At 33.6% G+C, this 17,036-nt stretch overlaps 1 protein-coding gene across 1 annotated transcript; it reads right to left on the bottom strand.

Annotated features, from left to right (window-relative positions):
* Positions 1-65: 65 nt before the first annotated feature.
* LOC140046707 (FHF complex subunit HOOK interacting protein 2A-like) lies at positions 66-16,062 on the bottom strand. The gene is made up of 16 exons (XM_072091412.1): positions 15,888-16,062; positions 14,792-14,870; positions 14,108-14,277; positions 13,545-13,649; positions 12,951-13,073; positions 10,967-11,080; positions 10,252-10,445; positions 9,462-9,653; positions 8,679-8,868; positions 7,936-8,264; positions 7,427-7,517; positions 6,982-7,125; positions 5,698-5,838; positions 5,161-5,264; positions 4,187-4,216; positions 66-1,963 (listed from the first exon to the last, which is right to left on the bottom strand). The coding sequence occupies exons 1-16, from the start codon at positions 15,972-15,974 to the stop codon at positions 1,858-1,860; spliced, it is 2,199 nt and encodes a 732-aa protein (XP_071947513.1). The 5' UTR covers positions 15,975-16,062; the 3' UTR covers positions 66-1,857.
* Between the last annotated feature and the right edge of the window lie 974 nt (positions 16,063-17,036).

Genomic DNA, 17,036 nt, shown 5'->3' with positions numbered 1-17,036 from the left:
GCAAAGAACTTATAACACAAGAATCTCCTGTTCGTCCGAAGTGCGTAACAATTTCGAAAGGCATTGTGGGATAGAATAGAGCTAATGGGTGGCGTCATTGTGAGCCATGGAGTAGGGCGCCCGCATCAAATTAGAAAGTCAAAATCATAGAGGGGATCTGCTAATACTCTAGGGGGGATAGAGTAATTGACTGAGGAGTAGGGCGCCCGCATCAAATTAGAAAGTCAAAATCATAGAGGGGATCTGCTAATACTCTAGGTGGGGTAGAGTAATTGACTTCCTAGTTTGGAGGGGGCGCTGCTCCATGCTGTGAAATGGCGTCCAGTTTGACCTTTTAACCCTGTACTTCCGATACTGTGTTTTGAATGCAAATTGAAGAACAGGAGATTCTTGTGTTATAAGTTCTTTGATACTAGTAGATACTGAGTGAGAGGAAACATGTATGTGTATATTTTGGACACCCTATTAAGGGGGCACTCCTATTAAGGGGAACACTTTGTTGGGTCCCGAAGGTGTACCTTTAAAGAAGTTCTACCATATACCAGTAGATACTGATTGAGAGGAAACATGTATGTGTATATTTGGGATACCCTATTAAGGGGGCACTCCTATTAAGGGAACACTTTGTTGGGTCCCGAAGGTGTACCTTTAAAGAAGTTCTACCATATACCAGTAGATACTGAGTGAGAGGAAACATGTATGTGTATATTTGGGATACCCTATTAAGGGGGCACTCCTATTAAGGGAACACTTTGTTGGGTCCCGAAGGTGTACCTTTAAAGAAGTTCTACCATATACCAGTAAATACTGAGTGAGAGGAAACATGTATGTGTATATTTGGGATACCCTATTAAGGGGGCACTCCTATTAAGGGAACACTTTGTTGGGTCCCGAAGGTGTACCTTTAAAGAAGTTCTACCATATACCAGTAGATACTGAGTGAGAGGAAACATGTATGTGTAATAATGTTGTCTACAATTACTAATATATAAAATAAATAAAACGCTATTTAGCAAACAATTTTTCAGTCAGCTTTGTTAAGTTAAATAATAACATGAATAGATTTATGGTTTTACGTTTTTATGCAAAAATTAACCATCAGTAAGTAGCAATATTCTGCATTAATTATCAAGCACAATATAAAGATGGCGTCATTAGCTCTGTGTGACGCCAAAATTACTCCATGAGCACACAGAATTATACCATCAGTGAGTAAGAATCTTGTATAACAATGACTTCAGCATTAATTACCATACAAGATAAGGACAGCATAGTTAGCTCAGTGTGAATCAGAACTCCATGAGCAAGAAAATAAAACAGCATTTACTTGGTCTGTTTAAGGCATTGAAGCACACAAATAAATGTAGTCTGTGTGGAGCGGGAGTCGCCTTTTGTGAGACACACCTCGCTTACAACTCTAAAAAGCAGATTCCATTGCTGTGTACACTATCCATATTAGACCAGTTAATAATGACCTGGCTCCATAATAAGATCACAAAAAACATAAACAATCACGCTGGGGTCAACCAGTATGTCATTCCTTCTGTGGCAGAGATGGTACAGTGTTCTTTACATAAACGATCAACCTGGGGGTCAACCAATATGTTATTCCTTCTATGGCAGAGTTAGTACAGTGTTCTTTACATAAAATGATCAACCTGGAGGTCAACCAGTATGTCATTCCTTCCGTGGCAGAGTTAGTACAGTGTTCTTTACATAAAATGATCAACCTGGAGGTCAACCAGTATGTTATTCCTTCCGTGGCAGTTAGTAGTGTTCTTTACATAAAACGATCAACCTGGAGGTCAACCAGTATGTCATTCCTTCCGTGGCAGAGTTAGTACAGTGTTCTTTTCATCATCTGCTGCTCGACGTGTGATGTTTTACGAATGCAATTGCGGCAAGTTCTTTGCAAAATTCCTCCAGAACAATCACTGCTTCCAGCAAGTCTATGTGAGGCAAACTTTAAAATAGAAAATAAAAATCTTATTAGTAACAAATGAATTCCGATGTTTTGTGTTTGATACACAAGCAGGACAGTAACAATACAGTAGAACCTGTCCCTTGAGAGACCGCTAAAAGGGTCACTCTCTGGACATTAATTACTTGGACAATAACCACACATAATGAAAATAAACTTGAAATCTCAGTTTTTGTTAAATTAGTAGTGTTTCTTCATTATGATTCATGCATGACCATTTATATATTCATCATGCACTCATTCCTTAAGCTCTGTCTACATATCAAACTAGTTTGACAAAAAAGTGTGATGTGCCAGATATGGCAGTGATATGCCCAAATATGGTAGTGGTATAACATCATCATGTCCATATATTGGTACATCACATTTTTTGTCACATAAAGTTTGATAGTGTAGACAGAGCTTTATACAATTACTCATACAAGAATTGCAACAAAGACAGCTATACATAACAAAAACAAAACACAATGTAAAGATATAAATGAACATTCTGAAATTTTAACTGAACATTTAAAGCTATATTATTTATATAGAAAAATGTTAAGTCAAAGTAAAAATTTTGTTAATAAATCTATATGAAATAAATGATTATAGTAATGTACTAAAATTGCCAAAATTGATTAAAAAATTAAACATAACCTATTCTTTACAAAATCAAAGCATCCACATTTCCTAACAAATAAATTTAATAAAGTTAAATAAAAGATAAATATTGTTACGTATTTTTTAAATGTATATCCAACCAAGTAAATAGGTTTAATCAACTATCTTTATCTTTATTTTATTCAGGTTTATATATAGTAACAATAAGGTTGAAACAAAATATACAAATATATATTTATTTTGTTTGTGGAATGATTGAAACAAATTCTATTAAACAGCTTTAAATGTTTTCTCGGAAAAACACAAGAAATTAAAAATGTTTTTAATGTGACACAATCCATACATGCAGCATATTTCATGATAAACACAACTGGCTGAAAAAAAAACCTTTCTACAATAATAAAAAAATGTTATGTTAGTTTATAAATGCTGTAAAATATAGATGGCGCTGTTTGGGTTAGCAACAAGAACTGAAGACTTGGCTAGAATTTAAAAGAGGTCATTAGGTTCACTGCTCTACGATTTAAATGATTAGTTAATACTAAATGTCTGTCAATTCTAGATGGCGCTGTTCGTGTTAGCTTAATAAGAAAAACTGGGATTATATATTTTGATTAGGTTTATTTCTAAAGTATGATTAAAAAAACGAAAAGAAAAAATATTATTTTAGTTAATTTTAGAAAAATTAATAGTGATGCAGTCAGTGGGATTTCAATTTTTGAATTCTAATGATACTAATATCCCTTATGCCTATAGTTAATGTTTTAATTGTTTATCAATATACAATATATATAATGATCTTAATCTGAAAATGTGTGTAGAGGGATTGATTATAAACATTACCGCACATAGTTACTGGTTAAAATAATTAAGGACTTTTTTATTTTTTAAATTTAACCTTATTTATAGAGGGTGACCCTAAACGTCGTATGCTGACAATCAAGGGGCCCTCATGATGACTTATGATAAGTGACTGTGTGTTACACTGTGTATATATCTAGTACACCGAGGTAAACTCCCTACTCGTCTCGAAAGATGTTTTAGGTTCCTTAGATATGTACACTGGACCTACGGTTTATAGTCTATATCTGCTAAGACTACCACCAGAACCATGGAGCGAGTGAGGCTTGAACCCTTGCCGATGTTATGGCTAGGTATTACTGGCCAATAATAGATTTTAGATTCCAAGCATTAGGAAAATTACTTAAGTTTCAACAATAATTTGTTTCAAGACAAAGTTAAGAATTTGTTGTTGGACACGATGCCACTTAAATTTAGATTCGTACAGAGAAGTATTGAAAATATGTTAAGTTCAGGAACAAAGAGACTATTCTTAGGGAGAAATTTTATCTACCTAGTGAGAAACATTTAGGGAGAAATTTTGTCTGCCTAGAGAGAAACATTTTTTTACATCTATAGACGCTGGAGAACTGACCACATCACATATTTCTGCCCAAAAAAATAGAAGGATTTTTTTCAAAGACTAGCTGTTTGATAATTAAATATTAATATAAATAATGTTATGAAATATTAAACATTTGGTATAAGTATATATGTAGCATCACGTCAGTTCATGCTTGTTGCATGCATCAATAAACTTACTTCATGATTGGATTATCCTCAATCTTGTGTCTGTAAAAATTGGTTGTCAAAAACAAATAGCATTCAACTTAATTCGTTCAGATATATTCAGGGTTTGGTGGAGTCCCACCTAGTGTGAACTAAGTCTTACGTAAAGTTTAAATTTGTGTGCAGAATATTGCATGCAAAGTTATATATTTTACTAATGTAGGACACTATTTCTCTGTACTGTTTACATTCTAGGCAGATTATTAAAAACAACTCTTGATTCAACCTTAGTCTGTGTGACACTACGAAAATTGTTTGATTTTGTTTTCATTGTGTCTTTGATATTTCGAAATTTTCACTTTCCATGTCGGGTCTTCGAGGTAATAATATTACTCGGCTGATTGTAAAGTAAGAGGACAGGAATCTTTTCTAAATGGTACACATCATGCAATGCACTCAGAACCTACAGCTTAACATTTCATCTGAAAGGGTAGCTGCACTTAAGCTCACCAATCGAAATATTATGAAAGTAAAAGTGATTGAATCAGAGGTCAAAGGTGAGCTTATTACAATTCAGATAACAGAACATTGTAAACTGCACATTTTGCCTACTGCGCTTTTGTTAATATGGATACAAATTTACAAGAAGTTTAAAAATTAAAAAATTAAATTATGTTTGTATAAGCAGTCACGGTACATACAATAGAAAATTATAAAACATCTAAAATGAATATGTTGATGAGTGCACACAAACTTTAGCACTGTTTTGTGATAGCTTGCGCAGCTACATCAAATTCATAGCATTCATAACAACTGTCTGATTAAGTCAGAGATTTCTGAGCATGTGCATATTCCGGTTATGCTTCATTGCTTCCAGAGTACTGTGTAATTAAAGGCCAAAATCCACCAATGTGCTTTACTTTACAAATGACAATAAAAGCACAATTTTACAAAGCTACTATTCCACGCTATACTACTATTCAACACTACAGTGTACTATTACAAACCTTTCATCGTCTTCTACCATTCCCATGAGCTGTTTCCGAACAATAATCATTTGGCTCTGGAAGTCAGATAATACCCTCATTCGTGCCTTCAGATCCATAACCACCTATTTACAATTGAAAATAAAGTGAGTTAAGTTACAATAGACTCACCGCAGCTGTGCAATTCATTGTTATAATGGTTGAGTGGTATGATGACGAAATATCATTTTTAAATAGAGCTGTAGCTTGGTGGTTAACATGCTTGCCTTTTAATCCAAATGTCCAGGGTTCAAGCTTGACCTAGTTCCAGGGTTGTAACTATATATATCTAACTATAAGTATGATAATAATAATTATAAAATAGTTTATCTATCCTGTAATTGGCGAGTTACTCGCTGTTGAATGCGTATGAAATAAAAACATAAAGGGGCGGGGGGAGGGGCCTTGTCTAAAATAACATTTCAATCTGTCTCATGATTTCAAAGTCCATCCCGCACTTGTGTGTAGGTGCGAATATACCCACATCCATATTTTGTTTACAAAGAAAATTATAAATACCCTGTTTAATACTGTAAATAATGTTCGGCAACCAGGTGCAACAGGCAAATAAGGATCTAACAGTAACTCATGAATATGCGGATGAGGCAGGTGGGCCATCTTGGCAATTACAAGTGTCATCTGCAGATTTACCTCGTATGGCTGGAAAAAAAAAAGTAAGTATTAACATTTTGGAAAAAGATTTTAAGCTATTTAATGGAAAGGAATTATCTGATATTGGAATGATTAATTGTAGTATACATCATTAAAATGTGTTTCTTGCTTTATAATACACCTGTGTGTATCCTTGCCATTTTATTGCCTATTGTATCACATGCCGTTCAATATTAATTCTATGGTAAAAGTTGTATTATGGTTCTATTCAATGGTTATATTACATGTGTGTATCCTTGCCATTTGATTGGCTACTTTTGTATCACAACCTTTCAATATTAATTTTATGGTGAAAGTTCTATTTAATGGTTATATTACATGGCAGCTTTCAACTCATAGAAATATTTCCTCCTGTTCAACTCATAACATTCATTATTGTATATAGAGTTCTCTCCAATGAGAGATTTTATTCAGTACATACGGGCCACCAGCCCCAAAATACAATAAGTAAAACACCATGAACATTAGATAGGTACAATTGACGTGATCTATATGCAAATATAATAAATCTGGAAATTGATACTATTCTGTTTTTTCTGTGGATTTAAGTAATAATAATAACAATAATAATAATAATAAGATTTATAGAGTGCACATATCCACAAAGTGCTCAAGGCGCTTGTGAAAACCATGAAATGCAACCATGAAACTAAAAACAACAACAAATTTTGCAAAACGGAAAAACAAAAAGAGACCAATCGAACCCACCTCACTGCTTCCGTTTACCAGCAATTTAAGGTGCACAGACCTGCCAGTTCATTACTCACAGGTGTTCTCAGTAATGTGGGTATCTAGCTAAACAATAGCCTTACAAATTTCCAAAGGCAGCCGACAGCAGATGTGTCTTAAGTGCACTCTTGAACACATCAGTAGACTTGCTAGATCTAATATGTGATGGTAGTGCGTTCTAGAGACGAGGTGCTGCAACAGCAAATAACCTGTCACCCCATGAATGCCTAGACCTAGGCACAATAAGTTGTTGCAGACTACTATACCAAAGATGACGATGATGATGATGATGATGATGATGATGACCTCACAGTAGGTAGAACATGTTTGAGATATTGTGTGGAAGGTATCGATCTCTTTCATTGGTGGATAAACGGCATATTATAATATAAGTAGACTAACCTGATCCAGCATCCGTGAGACTTTGTCTAATAACACTTTCATAAAGTAACCCTCATAGAATGCACCGCTGTTCCTGCACCTTTCCAGTGGAACTGGATGGCTAGGCCAATCCCATGATAAACACTGTACTAGACAATTCTTATACTGAAAAAGTAAATAAATATTTAACAAAATATGTCCATTTTGTTTTACTTGTGGGAAATTCATTTTCATCTTTGTCTATAAGATGGGATAAATTACTTTCTTTATTTTGTTTTAAATTTCTGGTGGGGTTTCTGGACTGCAGCACAGTTCATGACGGTATTTTTTAGTACCCGACACAATGACCGCCACGTTTAGTGATCTGAAAGTCATTGGTTCGAGTCCCACCGAAAATTTATTTGCAAATTTATTTGCAAATTTATTTGTTTGGTGTTCTAGTACAATTATGGCTCTTTATACTTACATGTTTATGAGCGTCCCTTAAATACATATCATACCCAACATCACCAGTAATATATGAAGATTTAGCAACATCAGGTAAAAGACTAAGAAAACTATCAAGAAAAACATTTTTTTATTTATATATTTGATGTATATCAAAATGTATAATTAATAATCAATTATTCTTATTGTAAATGGCACATCTTAAGGGTATTTGATGTGTTAAGCTCTGTCTACACTATCAAACTACTTTGACAAAAAAAAGTGTGATGTGCCCAAATATGGAAGTGATATGCTTAAATATGGTAGTGCTATGACATCATCATGTCCATATATGAGCACATCATATTTTTTTTGTCACATAAAGTTTGATAGTGTAAGAGCTTTAGGTGTGTGCTTGCAATCGCACACATCAAAAGTTAAGGCCTGTTAAAAAATGTTACTGCAACTAAATGATAGTGCAAAAAACATCCCCTTTTTATCACATGGTTTTCTAACATTACAATTAAAGATTACACAATCTTGACCTACCAATTTACGACTCTATGAATACCCTGAGCTTCTTCCACCAACTCCCCATTTGGCGACACATCAGAATCATTTATTGAACTTGCTGGACTACCAGGTACACTTAGTGGACTACCAGGAACACTGCCCTCTTGTGATGGGCCATCAGCGCCAGCCTCCACACCAGGTTCTATCCCACTGTCACTTGGAGATCCTTCATGGGATGCAAGCGAGGGGGATGGTCTATCATAGTACGCTCTTGTTTTAAGGTTACGTAGGACTAGATTTCGAAATATATGATGATGAGGTTTTTGTAGTAAGACTTCAAATACTCTTAAAGACATTATACTAATCTGAAAATATTAATAGAATGATTTAAGAGTGAGTGAGTGAGTGGTAGAGTGGTTAAGAAAGTGGAACTGTAATACGTGGCCATAATATCAGCAAGGGTTAGAGGCTCACTGGTGGTAGAACGAGTCTTCTCGGATAAGGACTATAAACCGTAGGTCCAGTGTACACATCTGGTTCATGTGCACTTTAAAGAACCTAGAACAACAAGACGAGTAGGGGCTTACCCCAGTGTACTAGTTTACACAAAGCCACAAAATCATCATACTATATACTGGGCCCTCTTCTGGGAGAACAATCTTTGACTGAAGAGGCTACCCAGTATACAGAATAAATAACAATAACAAATAGTAATAATTCAAATGAATATTTTAAATGCTAAACTAATATTTTTCATGAAACAGCTTAAAAATAATTACCTCATCACTTAGATGATCACACCTTTCTATTAACCTATGCCGCAGCTTGTGTGTATTATCGCCAGGCTTTTCCTCGCCTGTTCCATCGCCTAGTATAAAGTAGACCATTTGAGATAATAACTCGGGGGATGTTGTCATTTTGAGTAATTTTGTTAGGTGTGCTGTACTAGTAAGAATACCGGCTTCTGACCTGAAATCATAAGGTAAATATATTTGGCTTATTCTCTGTTTTCATATACAGTAAAGAACCCGTATTGGGAAGACACTTTCTTATCAATAAAAGTGGGACATACCCTGAATAAGGGTTGGCTCTGAGTTGATTTGAACTGTAATACCTAGCCATAACATCGGCAAGGGTTCGAGCCTCACTCACTCCATAGTTCTGGTGGTAGAACAAGTCTTCTCGGATAAGGACTATAAACCGTAGGTCCAGGACTATAAACCGTAGGTTCAGTGTACACATCTACCTAATGCACACTTTAAAGAACCTACTACATCTTTCGTGATGAGTAGGGGTTACCTCGGTGCACTAGTATACACACAGCCACTGTCACACACAGACACTTATCATAACTCATCATGAGGGCCCCTTGATTGTCAGCATACACTGTTTAGGGTCACCCTCTATAAATAAGGTTAAATAAATAAAAATCATGACATCAATAACATAATAATTCACCTCAAATGTTGAATTTCAAAAGAAGCTCTGTCTAATCATATGTATTTAATCTAAAAGTAAATTACTTTTAGTACTTGACCAATAAAATTAAAATGTATACTAACGATTGTAAAAGTAAAGGTTCTAGCACTGGTATAAAGAACCATTCATTGATTTTTCTTGCGATTGTTCTACTAATCATGGGATGAGATTCATTTACCATCTGATCGCAATAATCATACCACGACAGCAAAGAGATGAGTTGTCTTTTACCGTGAAACATACTGGTGTCTTCTCCATCATTACACGTATCCAACCTGAAAAAGTTATCAAGAAAATGTTCTTCAAGCTCATAGATATTCATAGAAAGTTTTCTTTTATTTTCGCGATTTAAGTTTCTTGTGTAATTTGTTGAACCAAATTGGCAAATGTATTTCGCCTCCGCGATGAACGTCAAAAACAACAATTGAATTACAGAATACGCGATTTTAAATTTAGGGATGTAAATAAATAAATGTTTTGGCTACACACTGGGTGACGAACATATTTAATAGGCTCTTAGATAGTGAACACCCCCCCATTATTAATGTACTCTACCAAATTATTGTTATTTTTACAAAACACATAAGATTTAAAGGTGCTAATTTTAATATGGGTATTCACTATACTATATTTGAAGATCATGATCAAAAAGACACTATGGTGTATCTATCAGTGATACAGTACAACCTCTCCTTTGGAACACTCTTTATTCAGTCAGGGGAGACTAATGATGTAAATGGAGACACTCCAATTCAGGAGGTTAAAGGAGACAGTTTCCTATTAAAAAACAATATATATGTTTTAACACTACAGTCAAACCCCATTCTGAGATACCACTATTAATTGGAATATAATTCAACTTGAAAAACCTACCCCCATTTTGCCTCTACACTTTCCACATCTACAGGGTCCATACACAACGGTAGTGCTGTGTACAGACTGCATAACCTCTCAGCCATCACTGTACAAAACATGGGATGTTCTGATATACACTGTGCTGCATGCTTCTCGGGTATACTGGATATAAGCAGTAGCCCTTCGCATGCTTTCACTGCTATTTTGCTGTCCTACAAATTGGACAAGAAAAAGGTAATTTTACTATGCTACTGTAAATGCAAATTTGGGAAGCTAGAAGAGATCATTTGAAACAGCTAGTAGAGGTGATTTGAGCCAGCTGGTAGTGCCAAAGGAAATCACCCACTGTTCATTTAGCTTACCGGTATATCAATGACAAAGTGCTTACACTATTGTTTATCTTCACAAAAATGCATAGCCACTGTAAACATAATCTTTACACTGACTAGGTATTATACTCCATCATATGCTTCGCAAAAAGCATTAAGGCCAATTTACACAGACAAGCGGTCACTTTTATAAAAATATAATAGAATCTATGTTAGTCCTTATGACCATTTACACAAACCGCAGAGCGGACGGTTTCCACTGAAGATAGAAATAGATTCTATGTTGGACAAGTTATGCAGTTTTCCGTTTATCATTACTGCTCGTCTTTGTAAATTGGCCTTTATACAGTACAACTATTCTCAATATTTTATTAACAATGTTTTTTTAAAATAAAATAACTTACTGGACTTTGAAGAAGTGCTAGAAGGGAGTCTATTAAATTAAATTCCATTGGCAGATGTGAGGGCGATCTTCTTCTTGTATCATTTGTTGACGGACTTTTACTTGGAAGATCTCCCTGAAAAAGATTATAAAGATGTAAATTTGTAGTGGAGCTGTGACTTGGTTAACATGCTTGCCTTACAATCCCAAGGTCCAGGGTCCAATCCTGACCTAGAGTAGGGTTGTAACTCACAACTCTTTCAACTCCACTCCCTAAGCATCAAATGAGACTTAGTTTATAAGCATGATAAATTATTAAATAGTTTATCCATCCTGTAATTGCTGTCATGAGGTAATTTCCCGATTGATCGTAATCAAAACGATACTGGGTTTTGATTACGATCAATCGGGAAATTACCTCACGACGATATAATAATTTATACACATAAAAATAAAACACCATAGAAATTATTATTGAATTACGAAACAAAATTTAAAGCAATGTTAAAGATGTATTGTCCCTTTGACTAATTCCCAAAAATTTTTTTTTATATTTTGAAAAAAAGTGGGTCATTTTGAAGTATCATAATAGTTATTAACTTTCACCAAAAATTAGTTGAAAAAAAAATAATTTAACCGAAATATGGACGTTTTTTTGTTAAAAAAATAACTTTGACTTCCAGTCAAAGTTTTTGATCAAAACATATCTCATAATGCACACGCTTGTTTGGCTACTCTGTATGCATAATCATAAAACTTCCTCGCGATCTGTGTGAAACCTTCTCAACCGCGACAAGTTGTAAACAATCCTTAGCATCATGCATAATGCATACTCGTGGTTTGAAATCTTTGTTTATTTTCGCTCGTGAAGATTTTCCAGACAAAATGTAATCAAATTAATTTACCTGTTAATTACGTAAACTTGTTGTTTTTGCCTCGAATTTTCGACTTAAAGTGAATAACTTTAATATTACTTTGATATGGCAAATTTAAATTTAGAATATTTTTTTTTCATTTTTTGTGTTTCAAGAGACAATACATCTTTAAAGCAAGCAACAAACACAAAACAATAACAGCTGTCATTGTATATCAATTCTCTAGTAACAAAACAAATTACATCACAAATGCTACAGTATAAACTCTTTAAATATTAGTTGAAAAAAGTATAATACAATAAAAATGCACAAGTCTAGCTAGCTTTGTAGAACTCTTGTATGGGGTATACACCTACAGAATATTCAGTATAATTTCTAATCAGGATGGGCAAAATTTACATTATTATTAACATCCATAGAGTAGCATGCAGTAGCTTTTCAACATATAACTTTCTAAAGCTCAATAAATAAACAAACATCACATTTGGTTTGGTTTTATTTGAAGATTCTAAAATTAAATCTTTGAAACTGATGATGGTATAAAAATTTGTCCTTTGTTCAAAACATAAAAAAAAAACCAACAAAAACATAACATTATTATTATTGAAATATTCTTACTGTTGCTGTGGTACTATTAGGTTTTGTTTTTTTATCCTTCAATGTAGCAGTTGGTAAAACATATGTTAAAATGTTATGCAATTAGTAATAACATTAAATGAAAATGTAATAAGTGTTCTCTAGGAACCGAGGAATACAGATTGGGAAAGAAGCACTGTGGCATAGACATGTCTCAACCTTCTTACAAGCTGGTCTGGTTGCTTACCACTACGCCATAATGCATAATCAAAATAGACTACATTAAAGCTCTGCCAACACTATCAAATTTTAAAGTGCCCATATATGGACATGATGATGTCATATCACTACCATATTTAGGCATACAGTATCACTACCATATTTGGGCACATCACACTTTTTAGACAGAGCTTTAGTCTTCATGTATAATCCCACTCTCACAACCAATTTCATGTTCAAAAGAAAGTGGTCAAATCAATAGGGTATTTGATTTTTTTTTCTGCATGGCACTTCAATTTCCTAGAGTCTATCTACAGTTTGATTGGTTCAACTTACCTCAATAAAGAAATTAACTAGATAAGGATCTTGTCTGATCTTAGCACACACTATACACAGGAATTGGATCTCTTCCAGTTCTGTTGGGCCAGCTCTGATCTCCCCACATACTTTTATTAACCTCTGATAGATAACAAAACAAATTTAATAGATATCAATACAATTTGTGTAGGAAATTATAGAAATGTAATAAAACTACCTAAAACTACTACACGATTCAATAAAATGTGAATGTATTTATAAATTTGGATTAAGCCCTCTACAAACCCACAGCAGTGTATAGTATACACAGATCAGCACACCTGTGTGCCAAGTTTTTTAATGTGCACTATATATAATACACAGGATTATGGCTTTACATCCAAAGGACAAGGTAATAAGAGAAAAGCATTTATAACTAATATGGCCAAGGCAGGCTCATCCATGCCTATCACATGCTAATCTAATTCCTTACATTTTGCTTGGCATAATTAAGACAATAAAAATACATCCAATTGCACAAATGCTATAGGACAATGCTAAAATATGGTTAATAGGCCATGTTTCAATGGTGTCGATTTCAACATAATGTATAATGTAAATCAATATACTTACACTAACTGGTTTGTAGACATTAATATGAGGAAGCAAAGGTTGTTTAATCTTTCCTATCAGCTTGGTGAAAAAATTTAAAACAATTTGCTTCATACCAGGCGGACACTGAAAAAAATTATTTTTATTATTAATTATTATAATTATTTTTTTGGTAATTTCTATTCAAGATTTGGATAGTGAAAACATATAATAATGTAGAATTCCTTGCATTTGTCATTACATGTTATTTTAAAGAGAAGAAGTTTAATTGAGACTAGGAAGTATATACTACATTTATATTTCCTTGTGTATAGCTCTGTCTACACTATCAAACTAGTTTAACCAAAAAAATGTGTCCTAATATGGTAGTGATATGCTCAAATATGGTAGTGATATACTGTAACATCATCATGTCCATACAGTATATGGGCACATCACATTTTGTTATCACATAAAGTTTGATAGTGTAGACAGAGCTTTATATATAAAAATGAACATAGTACCCAGATTAATTTAATCTAGAGTGTGGTTTTAGTTGTCAACTATGTGATCAAATGGAAGCATTGCTAAAAATAATATCTTACATCTGCTTTTCCCAATGAGTGTAGGGTTTCCAATGTTTTATGTTGTAATAAGTATTCCATGCATGGTCCGGAGAGGTTGTCTTCCATCTCGGATTCCTCTGTGACCAAGATTGCCAACATCTGATCAAGATGATTTGGAATGTTGCTCTCCTGAACAGGCTTCTTATCATCTATAAGTTAATTGTACAAAATACTTTTAAATTAAAAAAAAGTAAAATAATAAAAACATATTTAAAGATGTACTGTATTGTCCCTTTGACTAATTCCAAAAAAAATAAAAAAACAATTTTCAAAAAAAAAGTGGGTCATTTTGAAGTATCATAATACTAGTTATTAACTTATTACCAAAAATTAGTCAAAAAAATCATTTAACTGAAATACAGTTTTTTTGTTTTTGAAATAGGGAGAGGGGAAAGGAGAAAGATGGCATAAATAGATGTTGTTTTATCAATATATACAGTGCTTAGAGGTTTCATAACATTAGGGGCTTTTTAAATCCAGGATATTATTATTGTTATAATATTATTATCTATGTTAATTATTCTTGAAAGTACTGTATAAAAAGATGTGAAAGTTGTTTACAAGTTTCTGAATTTGATTGTCCTTGAATTGTGGGTTCTGTCATGTGACAGTTGTGGGTTCAATTCTATTTATAGAACAATTTAACTGAATAAAAAGCCAAACCTTTATTATTGATAAAATAATGTGTCACCGCTTTCCAATGAAAGATAAAATCTTCTTGAAGGGACTGAGATGGTGCAAGCTGCAAGAAAACAAAAGACTATTATCTGCATAATCACCAAAATTTTAATGTAAAAGAAAGTAAACAAAAACTTGTTTGTTACTAATTAATCCACAATACAAAGGATAGAAAAGATATTGTAAAAAGGTATTTTAGATATTAAGGAGTTTTAGTCAACCAAAAACACTTTCAATATTGCTATTATTATTACTATTACATTATGAATTAATATACTATCATACTATTTACCATTTCATACAGTACAATTTTGAAAATTGTTAATTTAAATAAATACTCTCTAACACAATACCACAATTTATTTTAAGTTGTATTTAGCCATACATATTATAGTGAACTATAATATCTCTATGATTTTAGTTCACTATAATATCTCTATGATTTAGCCTAGATATTTAATATAAAGTAAATTTATTATCGAATATATATACCTCCAAAAAAGAATTATTTATTTTAAAAATTAAATAAACCAATAATATAAAATAGGCCTAGCCTAGCTAGAGAGGCCTAATTAATTAATAATATTATCAGCATAAATGTAGGCTTCATTCATACATAGTAGGGCCTAGGTTTTTTTACAGAATTTATTGGAATAATAATTGTTTTTAGGCCTATTTAATATTAAATTCATTAATATTAAATGTTGTTTAAATACAATTTAGCCTACAACATTTAATTAAACTCGGACGCCTAAGACCAGGTGGCTTTATGTTATTCTCTAGTCTAGGAATAACTAGAAAGTCTGGTATTCTAAGGCCTACCTAGATTTCCCATGACAGCCGCTTGCCTTGTTCTATGTCAGGTGGCGCGGTGGAGTAGCTCCAGTCGCCAGTAGTCTAGCCTAGGCCTAGCTAGCCTAGCCTACGACGACACACGATTAACGACGCAATTCTAGGCCTAGATTTCCCATGACAGCCGCTTGCCTTGTTCTATGTCAGGTGGCGCGGTGGAGTAGCTCCAGTCGCCTAGCTAGCCTAGCCTACGACGACACACGATTAACGACGCAATGACATTTCTTACCGCCTCAACTGCACTGTGTAAGGCTGCTGCAAATTTATTGAACATCTTGCCTTTCTTCAGTCTAGAGGCTAACTCTCCTTTATTCATCGACGTAAATTTTCATTAAAATCAGTGGTCAAAACAATAAAAAATAAACTATTTCTTCCCTAAACCTTTCCTAAACATAACTTCCGTAGACAACATGGCAGCCCTTACTGAGCATGCGTAATCGGTTAGTGTGTTTTCACAACAAACTATTTGTTTTCGTTAAACTTGGAAATTGGGACTTTTACCGTCCGCGTTAAGTATAGTTTTTTCCGTTAAGTGCTTACTTAACGGAGTATTTTGAGCGTTGATATTATTTGCGTTGTTATACATTTTATGTATAGCAAATACCATTTTATTACAAAATATGAAAATACACAAAAACGCACAATTTAGTGTCAGTAATATGTAGGCCTATAACCAGAGGAGAGTAAAATTACTTCCTTAGGGCCTACTAGGGTAGGCCTATAACTTGTAAAAGAACTAGAACAAAATTGTCACTAGAATAGCGAAACTAAAGTCTCCACTAATAATTATATGTCCTCTGAATAGGGGCTGGTTGTAGTATAAAATATAATTCAGTATAGGCCAATGCTCTTCGTTTGTTTCACGAAAAAGTTTCTTACTAAACGAGTTGCGAGGAAGACCTCACGGAGGTGCTCTTGAGATGACTCAAACTTTCATTAACAAAACATGCATGATTAATGGCTTTCTAAACTGTGCAACAACGGTTGCACGTACATGCAACTTGCAATATATTTGTTCTCAGCTCATATTCAACTCAGCTCCGCAGCTAGTCACAATAGTAGGCCTACAGTTGCAGTCGCATCTCGACAAAAATATAAAATTAAATTTTAATAGGCATAGCGCATCGACGATAAATAGTTCTCAAAACAATTTGGAAATAATACTTAATAAAAATTGTTTATTGATAAGATGAATCTAAAGAAAGTAATAAATATTTGAAACATGAAACTATAACTTGATCTACTATGATATACAAACAAAGGAACATAATATGAGAAAAATTGCGACAAACAACTCTAAAAAACACAATTATTTACACGTTTTTTGGTATTATTTTTATGTAGTCTTAATTATGCCAAGCAAAATGAATCTCCACTT

Source organism: Antedon mediterranea, chromosome 4 (assembly GCF_964355755.1).
Source record: "Antedon mediterranea chromosome 4, ecAntMedi1.1, whole genome shotgun sequence".
Lineage (NCBI taxonomy): Eukaryota > Metazoa > Echinodermata > Crinoidea > Comatulida > Antedonidae > Antedon > Antedon mediterranea.
Note: the sequence above shows the minus strand (reverse complement) of the source record. Positions and strands in the feature narration are given on the sequence as shown.